The 21,696-nt window shown below is 35.1% G+C and overlaps 2 protein-coding genes across 4 annotated transcripts in view; one reads left to right on the forward strand and one right to left on the reverse strand.

The window, feature by feature from the left end:
- The window catches only part of MMRN1 (multimerin 1), a 56,252-nt gene extending 42,943 nt beyond the window's left edge, over positions 1-13,309 (reverse strand). Inside the window, exon 1 of the mRNA XM_010969966.3 lies at positions 12,603-13,309. Within this exon, the coding sequence (XP_010968268.1) occupies positions 12,603-13,189 (587 nt within the window). The 5' untranslated portion in view covers positions 13,190-13,309. The remainder of the gene's footprint in view (positions 1-12,602) is intronic.
- Positions 1-21,696, forward strand: part of SNCA (synuclein alpha) — a 232,234-nt gene that overhangs the window by 49,443 nt on the left and 161,095 nt on the right. The gene's annotated exons all lie outside the window — the stretch shown is intronic.

Below are 21,696 nucleotides of genomic sequence, written 5' to 3' on the forward strand. Positions count from 1 at the left end.
TGCCAGGAGGAGCAAACATCGATGGTTGTGCTAAATACTGTGGGCTATATGGAGGCCTCGGACTGAACCTATTTGACCTGGAAATTGCCCAGATTTCTAGATTAGCTTATTTGTGATTTCTGCTGGGGAGATAAAATGTTTTGGTCATTGACCGGATTAAACTCCCACATGCTCAGAAAGAAGTGAGGGCTTGGTTATTTCAGCCTGTCTCCTCTCTCCAAGTCAGCTTTGACTGCATCTAAGGCAGCCTCCTCACTTCACTTTCTTCAGGGTGATACAGTCGCGTCTTCCACCCACCTCCTTATTGGGGTAAGTTTCTCAAGGTGGCGAGTGAGACACAGCCTGGACATTCCAAGGCCCCTCTGCAACAGGCAAGCCCACCTTCAGCACATCAGGGAAAACTATTAGGATCCTCTGACCAAACTGGTTACAGTCTTGGAGCTGCTTGGACAGATTCCTGGGCATCTGGGTAGCGTGCATTTGGTCTATAGGCCTGATGATTGCCTCTAATGGAAAGCTTTTTGGTGTGCCCTAAGTGAACCTTCAAATCCCAGCTGGTTATCTTTGAGACTGTTCATTCTCCTCAGTGGCTTCTCCAGGAACTCTCAGAGCCAAGTGGTAGACAGTCACTACTGCACTGGCTTCTTCTTTCCAGAAACCATAACTAGGAGATGGAACTGGTCCTTAAATCCTAAGGGTCTTGCTTTCTGTCTCACGCCTCTGGAGGCTGTTTGATTTCTCTCTGTTTTTTTGAGGAGAGTGAGGGAATGCTATTTGCTAGAGATTGGCGTCCACAGACTGTTCTCAGATCTTGGGTTTGAAACCTGGGGTAGTGACCAAGCCTTTGACTTGGGGATCTCTCTCTCTCAACCTCCATTGTCAGAGCAGCTGGCTAACCTCTCAAAGCCAGCAGTAAGGGGGAGAGTAGCTGAGGGGGCAAGCCCCTCGTGTACCCAGGTACTTCTACGAAGGAACAAAGTGTGCTCTGAGCCCCAGATTAGTGCTTTCCTTCAGCTCCCCTGAACTGGTGGGTCTTCCAGGTGCAGCCAACACTGCTGCATCACACAGACCTGGAGTTTCTGGTAAAACTATTGGCTGATGTTGGGCCCAGTCCGTGAAGGCTGGGAACAGCAGTTTTTCCAGGCTTTTCTGTGTTTTTGCTGGCCAAGAAGTAAACTATGTTGAGCACTACTATGAAGGAAATGCAGTCAGCTGAGCACAGGGCTCAGACTTGACTAAGTGTTTGTTTTTCTTAAGAGAATAGACCCTCAGACTGAAAACTCAGGGCTGTCCTACCATCCGTGTTGCCTCGTGCAATGGTTCTCAACTTTCCTCAGACCAAGAGTAGGCAGGTACAAGTAGTAGTGGGCTGACAATGTTTGACCTCGACTGGTTTTCCTGTTATTTTGTACACTTCTTTGCAGCAAAACCAAACTGGGTTTTTATGTCAGAATAAGAATTTTATGTCAGAATAAGGAGAGACATAAAATTGTGGTCCAAAGGGAAAACCCTCAGAAAAAGCTCATCTTGCCTGAGTCAGCACTTACTGATGATCTCAACCCGTCCTCTGGAGTCTCCAGAGGTCCTGCTGTGTGAAGGGGGAATCCCTGCGAGTAGTGCTGACTGTAGTTTACTTGCTAGTACACACTTGTTGTATCAGTACATAGTTTTTTCTGATCCCCATGTCTTCTCAATTAGAGCATATTATCGATGGCTTTTCTTGAGGCAGTTTCTAAAAAACTTTGTTTATATCCACCCATGTATGCTTAGTCTCCTCCACATGTAAGATAGTACAGGAATATGAATTGACTGTGTTCCAGTGAAGCTGAGAAATTTTAACACCATCAAAGTAAGTCATTTGCCACAAAAAAAAAGTCATGATCAGACAAATATAGCCTTTATTAAAGTACTTATGTTTGGATGGCATCCTGGTAGAAACCATCCAAAATGATAAAGATATTTAAAGATATTCCATATCTCAAGAAATCTTACATTGAAAATAAACATTAATGCTGTGAATGGAGTTGTAGGGAATGGAGAGAGAATTAAATGTTACTATGAAGTAAGTGAAGACAGAAAATATTAATTATGTGCAAATGCATAAAAATAAGTTATTACACAAATCATATAAGAAAGAAAATTATCTGACTGTAATGGGTGAAACCTAGTTGCTAGAGCTGGAAATCTGGAAAATGTTTTTATGTGCTTGGAGTATGTGTAATAAATTACATCTCTAATTTGTGAAAGTAGACATTAGAATGGATAGGTACTATTTAGGAAAAGAAGAAGATCAGCCTCATTTTTGATTGCAATACCAGTTATTTTATAAAAGATCTCATACCAAACTATAGAAAGTTCTTAGTAACTGTAGGTTAACTGAATGACTGGATTATATATGATTTTTTTTCTCCTTACTTTTCTATTTCTATTATTTTCCCTATTGTGAATATGTATTTTGTTACATTTAATTTATATTCTTCCCTCTCATTTGTGATTGAGGTTTTTTATTGGGGGTGGGGCAAGAATGATTTACAAAATTTAATATTAAAGGAAATGTTATATAACTGTAAAATCAAATCACTGCAAATTCAAATCAGTATGAAATGAATGCCTCTAAATCAGTATGGATGTAGAAATCTATGCTGCTTAAAATAATAATTATTTTGATTATAATTAAAACAATGCAGAAATCATCCTAAATATTAAAGACCAAAGAGGGCACACATTTTCCCCCAGAGTAGAGCCAATGAAGTTAGTAAACATTTTCTTTGGAATATTTAAGCTTCTTAGGATCAAATGTTCTTTGACAAACAAAGTTGACTCAGTGATTTCATCTGTCTAGGGCAGATACATTGGGCTTATTGTGCAAAGTTCTTTTGAATGAGAAATCGGAAAATTCAGTTCCATAAAGACATAAAAAGACACTGGCACATTTTATTCAAGCATGGTGATACTTGCAAAAATAATGTGGAACAAAGAACTGATAAAAACAAAAAATAAAAGAATTAAAGTTGAGAGGACCAAAATAAAGGGATATTAAAAAAATTAATTCATGCAAATCCACTGATTATCCTATTACAGTGAATGAGTAACTTCAGCAGAAGTGCCAACAAATTGTCTGTCACGTGAGCATTGGTGGAATGACTATGGAGGGTGGATATGAGGCAGGAAGAAGGAAAGTACCACTGTCCCTATGTATCCTGGGTTTTGGGAAAAAAAAAAAAAAAGATGATGGATAGACAAACACTGTTTGTGAGAATAGATCACAGTTCACCTGCAGAGGTTGTTTAAAATCCTAAATAGTAAAACCATCACATGACGGAAATAGTTGAGAGGCAAAAATGCAGGTCAGCCGATTGCTGGTGTCCCAGCCATCTTTGATCCAGTGTAAATTGGAAGAACTGTCCACAGTCAAAGAGCCCCTGGTGTGACTCATAATTAGGTTTATGCTCTCGATGAAATAAGCTCATTAAGGGATGTTAAAAATGTAAATACAATTTTAAAGCCAAATAATCTGAAAATATAAGTTTAAAAACAGAAAACTCAGCATGATGAACTGGTGACAGGCAGTATAAAAGCAAATGTGATGATCCCAGACAAGCATTTTGCTTAAATCTAGAAATCCTTTGTACCTTTCCAGACTGATTACAGCAGACAGAAAGCAGTTTCTTTGAAGTGTCTAGCTTTCCGTGGGGTCCTAACCCTCCAAACAGCAGGCTGCATTTGGGATTCTCTTTCAGGGTAATAACACTGTTGCTTTTGTGCAGTAACATGTACTGAAAAAAGCTTGTATTGATTCTTGGGATTTTCCAAGTTAATAGGTAAAAGTTTGTTCTAGGAAAAAGCAGACGTCTTTGGTTATTTATGAACACGAGCCTTACTTGCAGAACTTACAGAATAAGAGGTAGAAAAGGATTCTATTTTGACTTACACAACTTGAAGACTTGTGGATAATGAACTTAGAGAAGCATTGTAAACAATCTACTGTACTTTTGATTGAAACATTTTAGAAATCCAGTCTTCTAGGAATCCAATGAAAACACTAAATAATAACAGAAATTCCATTAATTGGTCATTTGCCATTTGAAGTGTACCCTGACCAAAAATTATATCCATTTTTATCCTGAATTGAGAGTGGATTGAAGCAACAAAGGATTCAATTAAATCATGACCATGACAAATATTTTCCTTAGGAAATAAGACAGCAATCTAAGAATTAGCATTATTTATTTATACTAGTCTTTAGAACTCAGATTAATAAATTGCTTGTCATCTTCTTCATAGAAGATTGAATTTATATTGATAACCTGTGACTTGAATTGACACAAGAGCATGAAAATACCAAGTCTTGAGAATATTCGCTAGAAATCAAGGTAAACTAGCAGATTTGCCACCATGAATTAGCTACTGGTATGTAATTTTCTCTCGGATGTTGAAGATTAGGTGCTTGGGGAGATTATGTTTTTAGGGACCTCTATGACTTTGTTTCCTGTCATGCCCTTATTGAGATGAACTTAGGGTTTCAGTGAGGAGCAAAAGGAAAATGGTACGAAACAAGGTAGGCAAGGCTACTTGTGAAAGGATTATCTGGTGACTCTCCCTTCAAATTCCCACAGTTCCCTAACATCCACGTGTGCCTCCCCCATTTAAGAAAATGTACGAACTCAAATAATCATTTCTTTACCTTGTACCTAAAGGTGACTACAAATTACAAATGACAACAATATATATGTGTGTGTGTGTGTGTCAATTCATAAATGCCTGAGGGAAAGGACTAAGTTTCTCTGTGGGATTTTATTAGACAGAAAAATGTTAATTAATCTTTTAAAGGAGAATGATTCATTCATGTTGTCACTAATTTATATTATGAGGACCACTATTGTTTTAATTATAAGTCTACTGTTGCATGGAAATATATCCCAACAGAAACCTATCTGAGCTAAGTTTGACATTACTAACAGTAAAATTATCAAATTACAGGATAGTACATCATCGCACACTAACCCCTTCAATTGCATAGCAGTCAAATCCCTACCAAATTCAATGACGATAACTGGGATAAATGTATTCTAAATATATCAAAGGTAGTCATGTATTTTAATGACAATAACTTTTGTAAATCTAACCTGCTGTTTTCTTTCTCAAGTCTATAACCAGCCCAACATATGTGACCAGTTATTATCTGTATCTTTTTTAAAAAATAAATTAGTAAAAAGTAATTTGTTACAAGAGGAAATAATTTTCTAAAGGCAAGATTATATCCTAACAAACCTAATTTTGTTGATGTCAATAATTGGAGAGAAAAACATTCAAATAAAGTCTCATTTGGCTCAGTAGTTCAATTACTAAGTCCTTGAGGATAAACAAGTGTTCTGGGTTTGTAAGAAGAGAACAGCTTTCAGAGATCAGCAGTCAGAGGAAATGTTCTCCCCAGCACACTGTCCTTGTACAAAAGCATCAGTAAAATACCATAGACAACAACAGCCAAAAGGTGAAAACAACCCAAGTGTCCACTGACAGATGAATAAATACACAAAATGTGATTTCTGTCTGTCTACTTACCTACCTACTTGCTTATCTACCTATGATGGAATGTTCTTCAGCCTTAAAAAGGAAGAGAATTCTGTCACATGCTACAATATGGATGAATGAATTTTGAGACATTATGCTAAGTGAAGTCAGTCAGTCATGGAAGGACAAATACTATATAATTCCACTTATATGAGGTACCTAGCATAGTCAAATTCATAGAGACAGAAATTAGAATTGTGGTTGCCAGGGCCTGGAGAGAGGGCAGGAGGAACAGGGAGTTCTCATTTAATGGGTACAGAGTTTCATTTTGAGAAGATGAAAAAATTCTGGAAATGAATGTTGGTGATGGCTGCAAAACAGCATAAATATACTTAATGCCACAGAACTACACACTTAACACAAAATTTACCATTTTTATGATTTTTATGTCCATTTTACCACAATAAAAATAAATCCATTCATTCTGAAGAAAATTACCATGGGAAGCTCTACATCATTTTGCATGCCTCTTGCCAAAATCAGAGGTAGCTGATGAAGAAGAGGAAGAAATAAATGCAGGACAAAATGAAAAGATAGACAAAGGAGAGCAGTAAAGGGACAGAGAGAGAGAAGAAAGAAGGGAAATGAGGGGTTCCTCCCAGCTGCGTAGCCATCACAGATACATGCTCTCTCCGCCCTAAGTCAGATTTAGAAGGTCATTTCTGAGGACGACAGGTTGCCCACTGAACGAGATTTTCATTCTCTTCTGTTACTCCATACACAGGGCCATATGAAGAAGGGTGTGCCTTTCTGTGTCTGGAGCTTTTCTTTCTTTCTTTCTTTCTTTTTTTTTTTTTTGTTCCTACTGTTGAATTACACGAAAGGAGAGGAGCAGGAGTGGGGATACCCGCATAAGCGAAACAAAATAATAAAGAAAAATTTTCGCAGAATAGAGAGGCCTGGAACATAGTTGTTGACTTGGTGCTGGAGCCAGACTTCCTGCTTTTACATCTTGACTCCACAACTTATTAGCCATTAGCTTGTTCATTAAATGTAGCTTCCTCATCTATACACTAAATGCAATAATATTACCTACCTCACGGGATTGTTGTGAGATTAAATGACTTAATATAACATATATAAAACACTTGCTGCTGCTGATAATGATTACATAATTCAGAGAGTTCAGTAGGATTTTTTGTGAAGGGGAATAGATATCCATACATATACATGTATTTAAATATCTCCGTTTTTCTTTTTTTTGCTTCATACACAAGTAGAGACGGTTCCTTTCTTGCTTCTTTAATGACCTGATAAATTTATCTTAACCATAATTGCTTATTTATATCAGGTCAATAATAATTTCCAGAAAACCATTAAAGAACACTATCACTGTATAAATGATAATAAATGAGCTTAGCTCTCAGAAGGAATATATTCAAGATGTCTCTATAGTCTTAAGCAGTTACAAACATAAAGCCTCCCCAAATGTTATGTAATCTCTATTTTATAAGAATATTTATTTTTTTAAACCAAACTAAAAAGAAATTAGTAATTTGAGAGAGACTAGGATTTACATGTAGTTCACCAGTCATGAATGAGAAAGCAGCCCAAAGGAAATACACACAATATGAAAGAAGAAATAATAGAAATTAGAAGTAAAGATTTAAATTTAGTACAAAAAATTTTAACATGTAAAGCACATACAAATAAAGCATTAGATTTTTATATTCAGTTTTGTATTATTCCAAAAAAAGTCTGTCTCGATACTAATCTCATTAAGAAAATGACTATTTTCAAATTAAAAAATTGTAGTTAATTTCATTTTAGTGTAAATACCTCTATATAGTCCATCCTCTTTCAAAATTGTGTATAGTATTTAAACTGGATAAAAGTATGAGTTTTATAGAAGAATCATGTAAATAAATATTTGAAACAAATTTTGAGAGGCAATCATGAAAAGCTCAGATCATGGGGAACTTCTGACACTTCTGGTTATTTAAGGTTTTAAGAACAAACCCCTTTTATATATCAACTTTTGCAATAAAAAGTTTTTGTCAGGCATTGCTGATTTGCCTTCCACAGTGGGCACAGTATGGTGAATGTCACTGAGTTTTTTGACGACAGGTGCTGTACAGTGCCTCAGAGTCACAAGTTACTGTGTACAGACAATATTCTCAGTGTAAAATTTTAGGAGAATGAGCTGAATGTGTCCCCATCCTAGGATATGCATGGGGTTTGCTTTTGGGATCCAATCTATTTTCCAAGTTTTAAAGCCAATAATAGCACGTTTCAAGTGGTATATTGAATTAGATACGTATAACATGCATTACACATGTAACAGTAGCAATTCTTAAAGTTATTTTAAAACAATTTTTTTCATAAATTTGTTTTATTTTACCTAATTTAATTTTTGAAAATTTTTTATTTTTTTCTGTTTCCTTTCTCCACACTGTGACTTCATCATATTCACGGACATTGTAAACTGTTTCTATTCCAGTAGGTGTCAGACTTTCCCAGTGTGCAGACCACAGAGCCTCTGGAAAGGCAGGCTAATAGATGCTGTGATGTGTAATTCTTCACTTAAATCACTTGTTCTTGGATACTGACTCTTAACGTTTCCCCCAAATAATACATTTTAAATTAATATTTTCATATTTAAATAAATATCAGGTGTAGAAATATAAACATTTGTCATTTAATGACCTGCACTATATAAGCACTTGTTAAATTCCAGTATGTATAATATAGTATGTATTTATATGTTCAGCAATTTAGTGAGTAGAAATATCAAAGAAATAGAAGGAAATTATTAATGAAAAAATTCAGATACAGAATATACTTTATTTAGTGTTTTTACGGGCAGTAATGTAGTAGATGCATTTATTTCTCAGGGACATAAAAAATACTCTTTAATATAATAATGTGTTTTAGAATTTTACAGCATGTGAGAATAATCCCTTTGGATGTTATTAGGTCTTGATAAGAACTTTGCAAACTACACATGATATAGGCTGAATGTTTGTGCCCTTGCCCAAAAGTTCCTATGTTGACATCCAAATAACCATTATAATAGTATTGAGAGAGGGGGTCTTTGGGTAGTGCGCTCATGAAAGGATTAGTACCCTTACAAAAGATGCCCTAGAGAGAACCCCTCTCCTCTCCCCCCATGTGGGGATACAATGTGAAGCCAGGAACCTGAAAAAGGGCTTCACTGACCATGCTGGCAGCCTGCTCCTGGGCTTCCAGCTTCTGGAACTGTGAGAAATAAATTTCTGTTGTTTATAAGGTGTCCAGTCTGTCATTTTGCTATAACAGCCTGAATGGACTAAGATAGCATGAGTTTAATTGACCAGATTTTTTACATCTAAAACCTACTCACAATTCACAGAAATAAGCAGGAAAAAATGCATATTATAATAGGCCACTGAATTAATTCAATGGTTTGTTTTTGTAATTTTAAACCATTAAATTTTAAAATTATAGTATTTACAGTTTCTATTTACAAGTGGTCTAATAAAAGACTTTGGTCCAATAAAAGAATTATAGTAGAACTTGTCATTTTAGACATTATATTAGAAATCATAATTCATTTAATTCAAGCCTCCTATTTGTTCATAAAGCAAGTATGTAGATGATAGAAAGAACAAATGAAATTCTAAAAGAAATCAAGTCATTAAACTCAGCAAATAAAATATTCATCTTGTTTCATATTCAACTTTTATTTCCCTTCTGACCCCTTTCATTAACATTTTATCATATTTATGACCATTCTGTATACAAACTAAAATACAACAAAAAGTGAGAAACTCTCTGGTCTAGCCCTGATGTGTGCTCTCTCTCCCCTCCCTTTTTAAAAAAAACAAAACAACAACAACAAAAAACCCTCTTCAACTGAGCATCCATACTTCTATAGATACCATATCTCCCAAATTTGTCTCTCTAGCCTTGATCTCTGTTTTGAACTCCAGATCCATCCAATAATCAGTCACTTACTGACATAAGTATTCCTTTTACTTAGAATCACTATAAAAATGCCAAGAGTAGTAGGGGAAAAAACTCCCAAAACCTAAGGTGAGTTTATCCCAAATCAACCAGGTTTTATCATAAAGAAACTAGAATTTTTCTTCGGGGAGGATTCTTCTTTGTATTTGCATATTGGTCCATAGATTTTACATTCAGTTTGTTAAATATCATGTACCCACTGTAAGCCTAAGGCTTTACTAGCACTGAAAATGTGTCCCTGTACATAAGGAAATCACAAGTTCTCCATCATTACAGTGCACTGTTGTAAGTGTGCTGATAGACAGATTCAAAGAGAGCTATGTGAACAGTTAGTGGGGCCACCTAAGTTAGCCTGAGAAGGCGTCCTGGAAGTATTATTAGGTGTAAAAGAAGTAGGTGATGGGAAAGGAAGACCATGCCCACCAGGGGGACAAACAGGGAACAAAGATAAATTTAACAAATGGTGTGTAATGGACTAGAGAACTACACTTTTTAACTGCCAGAAAGTCACAGAAGCTGAGGCTGGAGAGGTAGGCAGGAGCCCGGTCAAGGATGGTGTTGTGTGATGAACTTGGTATGAAGTCTAGATTTTTTTGCTAGAGGTAAAGAACAGCCTCTGAAGGCTCCGAGACAGGGAAATAAACTGGTCAGTCTTCTTTTCCCAATTGGGATAACAGACTGTATTTGCTGAAGGAATGTAACAGAGGGACTGAGAGCTACGTCTCTGAAGCCAGCCAGCCAGAGTTGGAATTTCTACCTTGAGACTTACTAGCTGAGTGACCTTGGTTAAGTTTCTTAACCTCTCTGTAATGAAATAATAACAGAATCATCATGGAATTATGGTAGTGATGAAATAATTGAAAATATAGTTACACAGATATATTTACTCAGAACCCAGTACAGTACTAGGAACAAATGCCACAAAGTGTTTGCTATTATTATTTGCTAATCAAATAAAAATATAAAAAACCTCTTTTGACCTTATCAAGGTTTCTTTGCATCAGCATTGTGTCCATATGAGATGGACCTAAGTTTTCTCTAATACCATTATCAGTTGCATGGCTGAATATGTAAGAAGTTGGGACTTACTGGAAAGGGTTCCTAAAAGAAAACCTCAGATCTCTAGGACCTCAGGTTGTAGAATCTCTAAGTACCATTGGTACTTTCTCTATAAATAATTTAAAATTATTTTCATTGGAAAATCCATCGGATGAAGCTCTGTTCATCAAGTTACACCTTGAATGTCCTTCTAACACATATTGAAATTTGAAAAATCTAATAGATATGCCAGTGCATACTTTTTAAATGACAGATTCCTTGGAAGTAGGAATTAATCTTATTTAAAAAATTCTATGTAACCCCAGGGATGAGCACAGTGTTAGGCACATAATAGGCAATATATAAACAATCATCAAATAAATAAGGGTTCATAGCTTTGAAAGTGAGGACTTTGGATAAAACAATTGGCATTTACTTAAAAACTAGTATATTCATCAGATTATCAATCACTAGTTCTGATTTTGAAACAACCATATGCCACTTTCTATATGCTCTGTAAAATTTAAGTGATATTTTAATTTAAAGTATCCTCTTCTTTTGGTCGTATTTACTGTTCTATTGAAAAATCTCTTGACGACAGCATCACTAAACAGTGCAGATCATTTCCTGTGAATGCCTAAGAGTTCTATATAATTGGGTTTAAAAATTGTGGAGTCTAACAAAATATGATTAATAGAAATGATCTTGCCAATGACTTAGAAAAGGCTCTCAATGACATTTGTTACTATTATTTAACTAACCACATTCTATTGTTCCTAAACATGAGAAAGTTTAATTTATATCTGTTAAAAGATCTGTTATAGACAAAGTCTACCCAAATTTTACAATTTGTAGCATTTCTTTTACAGTAAATTGTTCCAAATTCCACCAAGTTAAGAAGCTTTTAGTTAAAATCAGATTCACTTTCATATTAAAAAATTCTATATCCTTTGAAGTACAGTGAAAAATGGATTTGAATAACAAATAATACATAAATATGACTCTATTGGCTTATATTGTTCCCAGTGTCCCCTCCTCTTTATATGAACAACAGTGTTAACACACCATCTTGCACATAGCAGGTGCAAGTTGCTATTATTAACATAAATTATTTTATATAGTTAGTCAGGTGTTTAACTCAAGCTCCCAAGGCATTATTTGGTGTCTTGAAACTATTTTATTACAGGTAAAAGGCATAGCTTTCAACTTCATAATACTAAACCTTTAGTATTCCAAACATGCAAATAACTTTGAACATTAAATGAATAAAACGCTGACTTGCATTTTTCACAAGTTTTTTCCTTGTTTTTGTTTTGTTGTTGTTGGGTTTTTTTTTTTTTTTTGGTCCTCTTGAAAGTCTTTTTTAATGATACTCTTATAAGCGTTATTATTTTGCTTCAGTTCAGATTGAATTTTCTCTAATTTTAAATCAAAATCAATTTGAAAAATTGTCTTTTTTATTCAACACATTCCTGATGATGGCATAACCCAATGTAACAGTACTAGTAAAATATGGTTTGTTGAGCATCTATTCTGTGAGAAGCATGCATCTAGGCACAGTTCATTAATTAGAATCTTGCATGATAACCCTGCAAAGTTGGTATTTTTATCGGTACTCACTATATCATATCTGTATTTTACGAATGAAGAAACTGAGATTCAGGGAGATCAATTGACTTGCACAAAGTCATGGATCTAGATAGCACTGGAGCCAGGTTTCCAACCCAGTTCTGAGCACAACCAACAAACCCTTGAGTTGAATTAATTAAATTAACAGTCACTGTGGTGGTACATTGCTAGTGACTATCCCCAGTTAAAGCACCTCTATTAGTGACTTCAGCCACTTCAATTACAACAAATTGCTGCCTTTTGTTTATTCATCTTTTCCCTGTTAGATAAGGTAATACTTAATTACCTGACCTAACTGAAATATGACCCGGTTTCATCTTGAACATGAAATCGTTTTCTGGGACTGAGATAGTTTAATTGTTAGCCTGTAATCTTATAAACCTTATAGTTAGAAAGAAGAAAAAAAGAATGGTCCTTACTTTCCTCTAGTCGTTTCAAAACTTGGTTTTTGATAGCTGGTTCTTTGGCTGCCACTGCCGTCACCTCTGCTGAGGTATGTTTCCCGTGGGGATCGATTTCCCACACCTCCAACTGAGTTTAGAGAACTGGTTTGTTCATTCGACTTTCTGGCAAAGCTCTGAAGAAATTTCAGTGTGGAGTTGGGAAGGACCACAGACTCTGCTTTAGGACTGAACTTGATGCTAGAGCTGATCAGGAGGGCAGGAGTTTGTAACTTCAGCACCCTTTCTGGCTTCTCTGTGGGCGCGAGCGTTTGGTTTTTCACAGCCTTGGGAGATGTGCTTGTCTCCGGGGGAAGCAGTGTTGATTTCAGAAGACCCTCTTCAGAGGCGCTGGCCTCAGGAGCTGTGGCCATCTCAGCAGATGTGGTCTGAGTGGTCGGCAGCATCTGGCGACTTTGTATTCTGCTTAGAGGAACTGAAGTAGAGGTCACATTCTTCTGGGAGTTCTCATCCTCTGGTATAGTCCAAGTTTGTGTAGTGTCCTTTAGCCCAAAGCCCCCACTCCATAAACTAGAAAGCAGGATAAATAGCCTTGCTCCTTTCATCTCAGCAGCTTGAAGCAAGAAAGCTATGTGAAGTTAGGGGATAAGATCCTTCTGACTTTTTTGACAGCTGCTTCCACACTGGATCTGCTAAGACAGAGCTCTGCCAGTTTGATATGTGTAGAGGAAGCAGGTTTCTGTGTTTTGTAGTGGACTCAGGAAGTTTGATTTCCTGTTTCTGTAGGTTTTGTGTGATCTGTGACCCCTGGTAGGATGATCTGTGGAAGCAGTGAAGGGTGTCTGATGAAGCTAGGGGTAAATGGGAAAACACAGGCAATTATTATCAGAAAAACCCATGGGAAAAACATGAAGTAATTTTCCTTTCCTAGGTTCACTCATGTTTCATGTGTTGATGACTTTGAAGAGAAATTTCACATTGACGATGGAATTTTGTTTGCATAGGCTGAATGAAGGAGTTTAACATTTTGTTCTACTCTACAAGGAAATTGAGAAAAAATTTTGTAACACTTCCTTTCCCCTGTGCCCCACCCAGAGAGCCACATTTTGTTCAAGGCTGTATATGCATGCATACAAACAAAAACTCATCTATGGTGTCTTTGTTCTTTCATGCAGCACAGGCTGAATTATGAAAAAAATATATACCCCTATTTTTGTATATACACTTCAGCTGCAGTAGCATTATTTGAAGTTAATCTCAATGATGATGATAAAAGCATAAATTATTGAATTATGTCAGTATACAAAAAATTCACTTTAAATTTTGCTCTTAAAACTTCTATCAGAACCAATTAATGGAATGATAATCAGAAATTTAGTTCTTCTATTTTCTAATCCTGATATTCTAGTGGTTGGAGGTAATTAGTATTTTACCACTAAGGAATGGATGAAGAAAAAGTGGAGTCACATGAAAATAAATTAAACATGGATCATATGTAAGGCTTTGTACTTATATTGCAGTACAAAAGTACACCCCCTGCAGATAGTAGAGAACTAAATTAATCAAAGACTTTTCTATGGTTGTTTTCCCACTTGAGATGCTTCGTGGAATTTATGATTTCACTACTCCAGCAAATTTCTGATTCTCAAGCTTCCATCAAGCTCTCTCATCTGTAAAATATTCCATAGCAGACATATAAATAACAAGTTAGAACAGTTCACCCATCCAGACCTTCCTTCCTTCATTCATTCAGTAATTACCCAAACCCTCAGTGAGCTTCAGCAAGATACTTGCTTAAGTACTGAGATTATAAAGCAAGAATATTCTTGGCTCTCAATTTGCTATGGTCTATTATGTTATCTGAAGGCTCGATGTATGTATAATTAATCTTTCTGTCAACTTCTGTGCCAGGCATTAGGTTCCTGCTAAATATTCAGTCATGGAATGTTTTCTTTCAGAATTGGAAAATTGGAAACCTCATGACTATTTGGTTATATATTACTATAAGTATATAGTCTTGTCTCTAGTCCCAGATACAGGACACCAGGATTTGAAACAAGACCAGTTTTTTCTCTGAACCACTGACTTTTTGGTCTTAATACTTTTTTCTCCCCCTTAATCTTTGCCGTTCACTTACATAAGCATCTTGTTGACATATTAGAGAGTATATAATATGAGGTTATTTAAACTACAACCAATATTCATCAGCAGAAACTCCAGTTGACTTTCATATGGAGTACGAAGCATCTGTTTTTCGGATATACCACAGAACAATCCCACAAAGCCTGAATTAGTAAAAGATCAAAAAGGTCCAGCACAGACAAGCCAGGCAGCAATTTGTTACTAAAAAGAGCAATGAAACTGCATAATTTTCACAACTCTAACATGGTTTTTCAGTACTAAGAAAAAGACATTACAGCTTCCTTATCTGGAAAAGACACAAGTAACTGTCTTTGGCTTAGAGCTGAAGAGTATTTGGAAAAATCCAAGCAAAACGTTTCTGTTTAGTATACAATTTAAAATCCATCTTCTTAGATTTAGTAAAAGTAGATGAAGAGACCATCCTGAAACCTTAAGAAATAACCAGAACAATGTGACACACATAGATTTTTTGGCTTATCTGGTTTGAAAAAAACATTTTGATCCCTTTTAGGACAAACGAACTTTAGTGGTAAACGGTCACTCATTGGATCTATAACTGATAGCATATGTTTCTCAAATGGTAATAAAAACTGATGAGCTGAGCAATTCATTTTGGCTCCTGTAAGGTATTGATAAATAACGACTTTTGGTTACCCCCATCCTAGCTTGCAAGTGATCTTGTGATCAAAAGGCCTGAGGTTCTATATCTCATTATCAATCCACTAAGCCATCGTGTGCTGGAATTCCCCAGAGAATCCCCGGCTTGTCTAATGGCTTTAGGTGTGTGGATCATCCTTTAATTGGAGACATAAAATATCTGTTCTCCAGAAACTGTCAGAGGGCCTAACCTCAAATTCTGTTCTCTGAGACTTACTGATACTCATCAAATAACAGTTAAAAAAAAATATTCCTGGCATGACTGCCTGAAGAATACTCAATCCATTCTTTGAACTATGCTAAATACTAACCTTGGATTAAACTGTATCATCAGAGTTTTGTATATCTGGACCCCACCATTCTGTTACACCCCCATGGCCCACTAAATTTTTTATAATGAATTATGTTTTACCCTATTTTTTCACTGAGTAATTTATAAGAACAAAACTGTGAAACTCATTAGATTATGTTGTATCAAGAGGTTTTTATGTCATATTTCATGGTCCCATAAACATAGAATTGAAAACATACTGCAAAACATGTTCTTCCTAGATAATGAGATAATGGGTTATTTCAGTTTTCTTTTTCTAATTTATTATTATTTTCATACTCTTTTTTAAATTACAAGAAAATAACAAAAAATGTTATTATTTTGAAATAAAAATATAAAGAGTTAAAAGAGACTCTTAGATTGAGGATTTCATTGTTTGTAGGTGGTGCTGTGTATTACTTAAAGCCACATGAAAGGCTGCAAAAGTTATTATTCTTTGGAAAATGTTGGGCATATGGAATAACTTCTACTAGATTAATAGATTTCTTAGCAGCTTCTTCCTTTCTTTCTCACATGAGAAATTCTTTTCTTAAAATAGTATAAAACATTTAAAATAATATTTCATTATAGTCTTCCATAAACCGACATTGTCAAAAGATAACTGCAGGAAGCAAAGTTCTAAGCTTTTTTCAATTTTATGTTGGTTGAAAGTATTAAAAACCTGTTAAATTTATATGTGGACCAAGGGGATTATAAAGATACAGTAAAAGGGCTGGAGGAAGAAGAGAAACAGATTTACGTGTGATTTTGATGAGCCAAACAACATGCTAAGTAAGCTAAATTTGGCACATTGTTTAATTCTCCCAATGATGTAAAGTATTCTACTTTAATTTGACTGATAGAAAGTCAGGCTCAAAGAAGTTAAACAACTTCCTAGGGTAACACACTGGTAATTGATAGAACAGAGACTTATGTCCAATTCTGATTCTTTCCACTATGTAATAATAACCCCCCAAAGAAATAGTAAACATCTAAGTTTACAAAAATCTAGAAAAATAATTTTCAAATTATCTTAAATTCATTTTAATTATTTTAAGCTTTTATCTTTCTGCTAAAACATACATAGAGATACCACTAATAATTGAATGATTTCTATTAACTTGAATTTATGAAATTAAAGAGGAAATTTTGTGTTCTTATATTTTCTTTTAGTCTAATCTTTCCTGTTTTATTCTTTTTGGTTGGATGCCATTTTTAATTCTTGTGCAGTATTGTAAGTGATGACCTTGCCTTATCCTTGACAGCACAGATAAGGTGCTCCTTTCATTTGCTAGAATGGAACCTGCAGGGCAGTATAAGACTACTGCACCCCCGGCATCTAGGACAGTGTTTGGCAGGCACTCGATAAATATTTATCAAATAAATGAATGAATGGATAAAACTATTAATGTACTTCTATATATCTGTAATAATAATACCTGTCAGGGAATTAAATAGGGGAGGATCTATTTCCCCAACTCATAGCCACATTAAAGAAAGGAAAAAAAAAAAGCAATGTAAATTAATACAAGGTACTCCCTCTATGAATATAGTTCTGTCTACTAGAACACCCTTTTGATCATATTACCTCTTGTAAGTCCTTCCTAAATAAAATTCAGAAAGCCTATTGCTTCTACTTCTTCTGTTTGCAAAATATATTTCAGATGGGTTATTTTGAAAGCATTACAGGCACATAAGAGTCATAAAGCAAAGTCTAAGAGCTGTATAATAAAGGGTAATAAAGTAGTAGTAATGGCAGAAAGACCTAAGATGTGCAAACAAATTGAAATTAAGAGCAAGATTTAGGTTTGAGTGGGCTGGTAGAAAAGGAAATATGGAAATATGATGAATCATATAATTCTTAATATTAAGTAAGAGAAGCATATTAGTTTGTCAGGAAAAAATACAACATATTTTAGTCTAACATAAAATTTTTAACTTTCTAATTAAGAACATAAAGGACAAATTGATAAAAGATGACCAAATATCCCTCATAAGCAAATGTTTATATTGATAGGCTGCAAAATTATCCTATTGCTTATTTTATATTTCTCATTTAAGGAGGACAACATACGTGAAAGAGTTAATCTAAAAAATCTTTAAGACTAATTTTTTTGCACACTTTAAGAAATAGCAATATTTTCTTTTCCTTCTTGAAGAAAGTTGTCTGGTCATTGAGTGATTATCATTAATGCATTAATGACTTCTGCTTCTGGAAATATGGAATAGGTGTACTTTTCCCTATTCTTCCTGTTAAGTACACCTAAAAATCCTGGACACTATATGTGAAACAAACATAAGAAGACTCTAAAAGGTGAAGAAAAGAAGGCAGACTGGCTAGGAGACCCAAGGAAAACACAGCATTGGGTTCTCTGGATTTTCTTTTTGCCTCATATATCCTAGACTGGGTTCTGGAGAAATTGGCACACTAGAAACATCTACGACATAAACAACCAAAGCCACAAGAAAAGCCAAAGGACCAGGAAATGGTCAGCCTAGACAGAAAGAAATCTTTCTAGACAGTAACTGCTCTACTCCCACCAAATATCACAGAAAAAAACTGTAGTGCTGCCCCTGTCCCTGCCAGCAAAGGCTGAATGGAGAGCTTAGATTTCCACATTCACAAGGTTATAACAGGCAGCCTCAGCCCCCATCCCTTCCCCGGGGTAGTGACAGAGAAGTCCAACAGAGGAGCCAGAAATTTCATCATCAAGAATACTCCACTAAGTCACTGCCATAACCCAATAAGACTGGGTAAAGGACAAGAGAACTGGAAAAAACATAAACCAAACCCTAAGGCATGCCAAGTCTTCACTGGGTACATGTCCATAGTCTCCCAAAGGCTGGAGATAAGGCAAAGGTTGGAGAAATACAGAAATTCAGGGGCAGGTGTGGGAAAAAAGAATTCATCAGAGATTTAAAAAAAAAGATTTTTTTACAGTAAAGTTCAGATCTCCGACAGTGTTTTCATCAACTCCTCTTCACTCCACTCCACTGGAGAGAAAGGAATTCCCACCCTAGGGTTATGGGGCTAGCTGAACACATGACACCCAACACTGAACAGATGAGATTGGTAGCAGTTTGCACATATACTCACAGCCCTGGGGAGGAAGACACCACACACCACACAGGGCCACACAGGGCTTGCACTCCAGAACACAACAGTAAGAGGCAGGCTTTTTAATATGAAGAGTGAGGGTTGCCCCTGGCTCTCACTGGAGGATGCAGTTGGCTTGCTTGAATAATTCTATGGGCTGTCAGGGAATTGAAACCCACACTCAAGGACAAGCAGGAAATATGCCTGGTCTCCTTGATAAAGAGAATTGTTTGGCCAGGGGACCTTATCCACTGGAGCAGAGTGGAAAAGGGAACTTGTGGTTAGGCCATACTCTGGGTGTCACATATCAAGGCAGCATATAATAGTACAACTTAATTTTAGACCTTATACCACACAAAGTTCAGAGAGCTTTTTTTTTTTTTTTTTTTTTTTTTTTGGCATCATAAAGGATGACAGACTCTTCCAGAGTTTTGCTTGTGCTCAGATCTCAAGCTTAGTTAAAAAGAAAATCCTGATCATGCTCTTAAAGTATTTAAAAACTGTGGTAAGTTAAAACTATAAAAGATACAACAACTTTAGATTAGACCCAGCTCAACTACAAACTGGTGCAACTCAGCCCCAAAACCAGAGGCCAGATAGGAGAAAGAGTATCCCCTTTCCTGAGGCGAATATTATTTACTAAAGTTCTTTTACACGTAATGCCTCTCGAAAATTATGAGACAAATGAAGAAACAAAAAATGTGACCTATAGTCAAGAAAGAAAACATTAATAGAAAAAGACTCAGAAAAGGCTCAGCTAGCTATTAGGGACAGAGAATTTAGTGTAACTATGCTAGAATGAGAGCAATATGTCTGAACACAAAGGGAGTTTCAGCAGAGGCAAAAAAACTATAAAGAAAATAGAAATGCTAGGAATAGAAAATATGATATCAGAAATAAAGAATTAATTTGATAAGCTGAATAGCACCGTGGAAATATCAAAGAAAACAATTGCCTAACTTGAAGACAGGTCAAAAGGAAATTGTTCAAACTGAAATACTAAAAAGATAAATATGTAGACAAAAGGAACAGTGTCTGAGAACTGCAAAACATTTTCATTTGGTGTGACATACATATAATTGAAGTAAATAAAATAAAAACTAAAGGAGAAAAGAAAGAAATTAGGACAAAAGATAAAATTTTAAAAGATAATAGATTCTTCCAAGATTGCTCAAACACATTAACCCAATCACTAAAGAAGTTCAGAAAACCCCAAGAAGGAAACTGTGCCTGGACATATTGTAAGTAAAATCTTGAAACACCAAAGAAAATATTAAAAGCATTAAATAATTTTTTAAAAGCCACATTACATAAAGGATACAACAATTATGGTTGACTTTTCATTAAATACAATGAAAGAAGACAATGGAATGACATCTTTGATGTACTCAAAAGAAAAAAGTAATCTGTTAATTTAGAATTATGTATCTATCCAGTAAAAATATCCCTAAAAGTGAAGGAAAAATAAAGACATCTTTAGAAGGCAAAACCTGAAAGGTTTTGTCTCCAGAAGACCTACATGTCAATATATTTGACAATTTAAATGAAGAGGACATATTACTTTTTAAAAAAAATTTACTAAAATTGATAGAAAGAACCATAAGCAAATCTAAAAAGCCTCATTCATAATAAGCTTTCCAACAAATAAAACTCCAGGCCCAGATGGCTTCACTATTAACTTCTGTCAAATACTTAAAGAAGCACTATCATGAGTCTTCATGAACTCTTTCCAAAAATAGAAGAGGAAACAATATATTCAATCTCGATTCATCAGGTAAGAAAAACATCAGTACCAAGTATTGCAAGGCCAAATACTTCAATAAAAACAAACCACAGACTAATATCCTTCATGGACATGAAAACAAAAATACTCGTAACTAAATATTGGCCCTTTGTAAAATACTCTTATATCATGACTCCATGGGGATTATTATAGGAATTCAAGGTTGGTTCATGTTAAAATCCCTCTACATATTAGGAATAGAAGGGCATCAATAAAAAAAACTGCAGATGACATCTCTATTAATCATGAAACACTGAATGCTTTTCCCCTGATATAAAGAACAGCAAAAAAAAATTTTTTTTTTAAATCTTAACAACTTCTACTCACTCTTATATTGGAAGTTCTAGTCAGTGCAACAAGGCAAACAAAAGAAACAAAAGTAGGGTGACTGGAAAGGAAAAGTAAAATGCTGTTATATAGAGATAGAGATGACATACCCATGTACATAGCACCTCTGTGTAATCCTCAAAAATTAAAAAAAAAAAACTGATCTACTAATTAATGAATTTAGGCAAGTTCACAATACAATTGGGTCTAAAAGGGTCAGGCAGTTTTCAAAAAGAACTAAAATGAATAGCTGACACTACATGATTTCAAGACAATCTATAATAAGAATAAAGTTATTTTGTTATTCCAAATAATTTAAGGCTAAGAGAGTTTTCTCTAAAATTAGAACACCTGAAAGAAATAGTCTAGAAATCAATCCACAGTGATTTTGGACAAAGGCACTGTCAATTCAACAATAAAAAAATCTTATTAATAAAAGACACTGGAACAAATAAATATATAATTTTTAAAAAATGACCCTTTAATGCCAATACACTCCAAACCCAAAATTAATTTAAAAAGAATCATAGACTAAATTTAAAAACTAAACCATAACCTTCAAGAAACAAACATTAAGAGAATATCCTTATGATCTTGGTATAGAGAAAGATTTCTTTGATAGGATACAGAAACCATGAACTATAAGAAATTAATACATTGAACCCCTTTAAAATTAAAAACTTCAGCTCATCAAAGGATACAACTAAGGAAATGCATTGCAAGCCCCACATTGGAGAAAATAATAGGAATTTAGACATTTGAACAAGTTACCTATTTAGAATATAAAATGAATTCC

The sequence above is a fragment of the Camelus bactrianus genome, chromosome 2 (genome assembly GCF_048773025.1).
Source record: "Camelus bactrianus isolate YW-2024 breed Bactrian camel chromosome 2, ASM4877302v1, whole genome shotgun sequence".
Classification (NCBI taxonomy): domain Eukaryota; kingdom Metazoa; phylum Chordata; class Mammalia; order Artiodactyla; family Camelidae; genus Camelus; species Camelus bactrianus.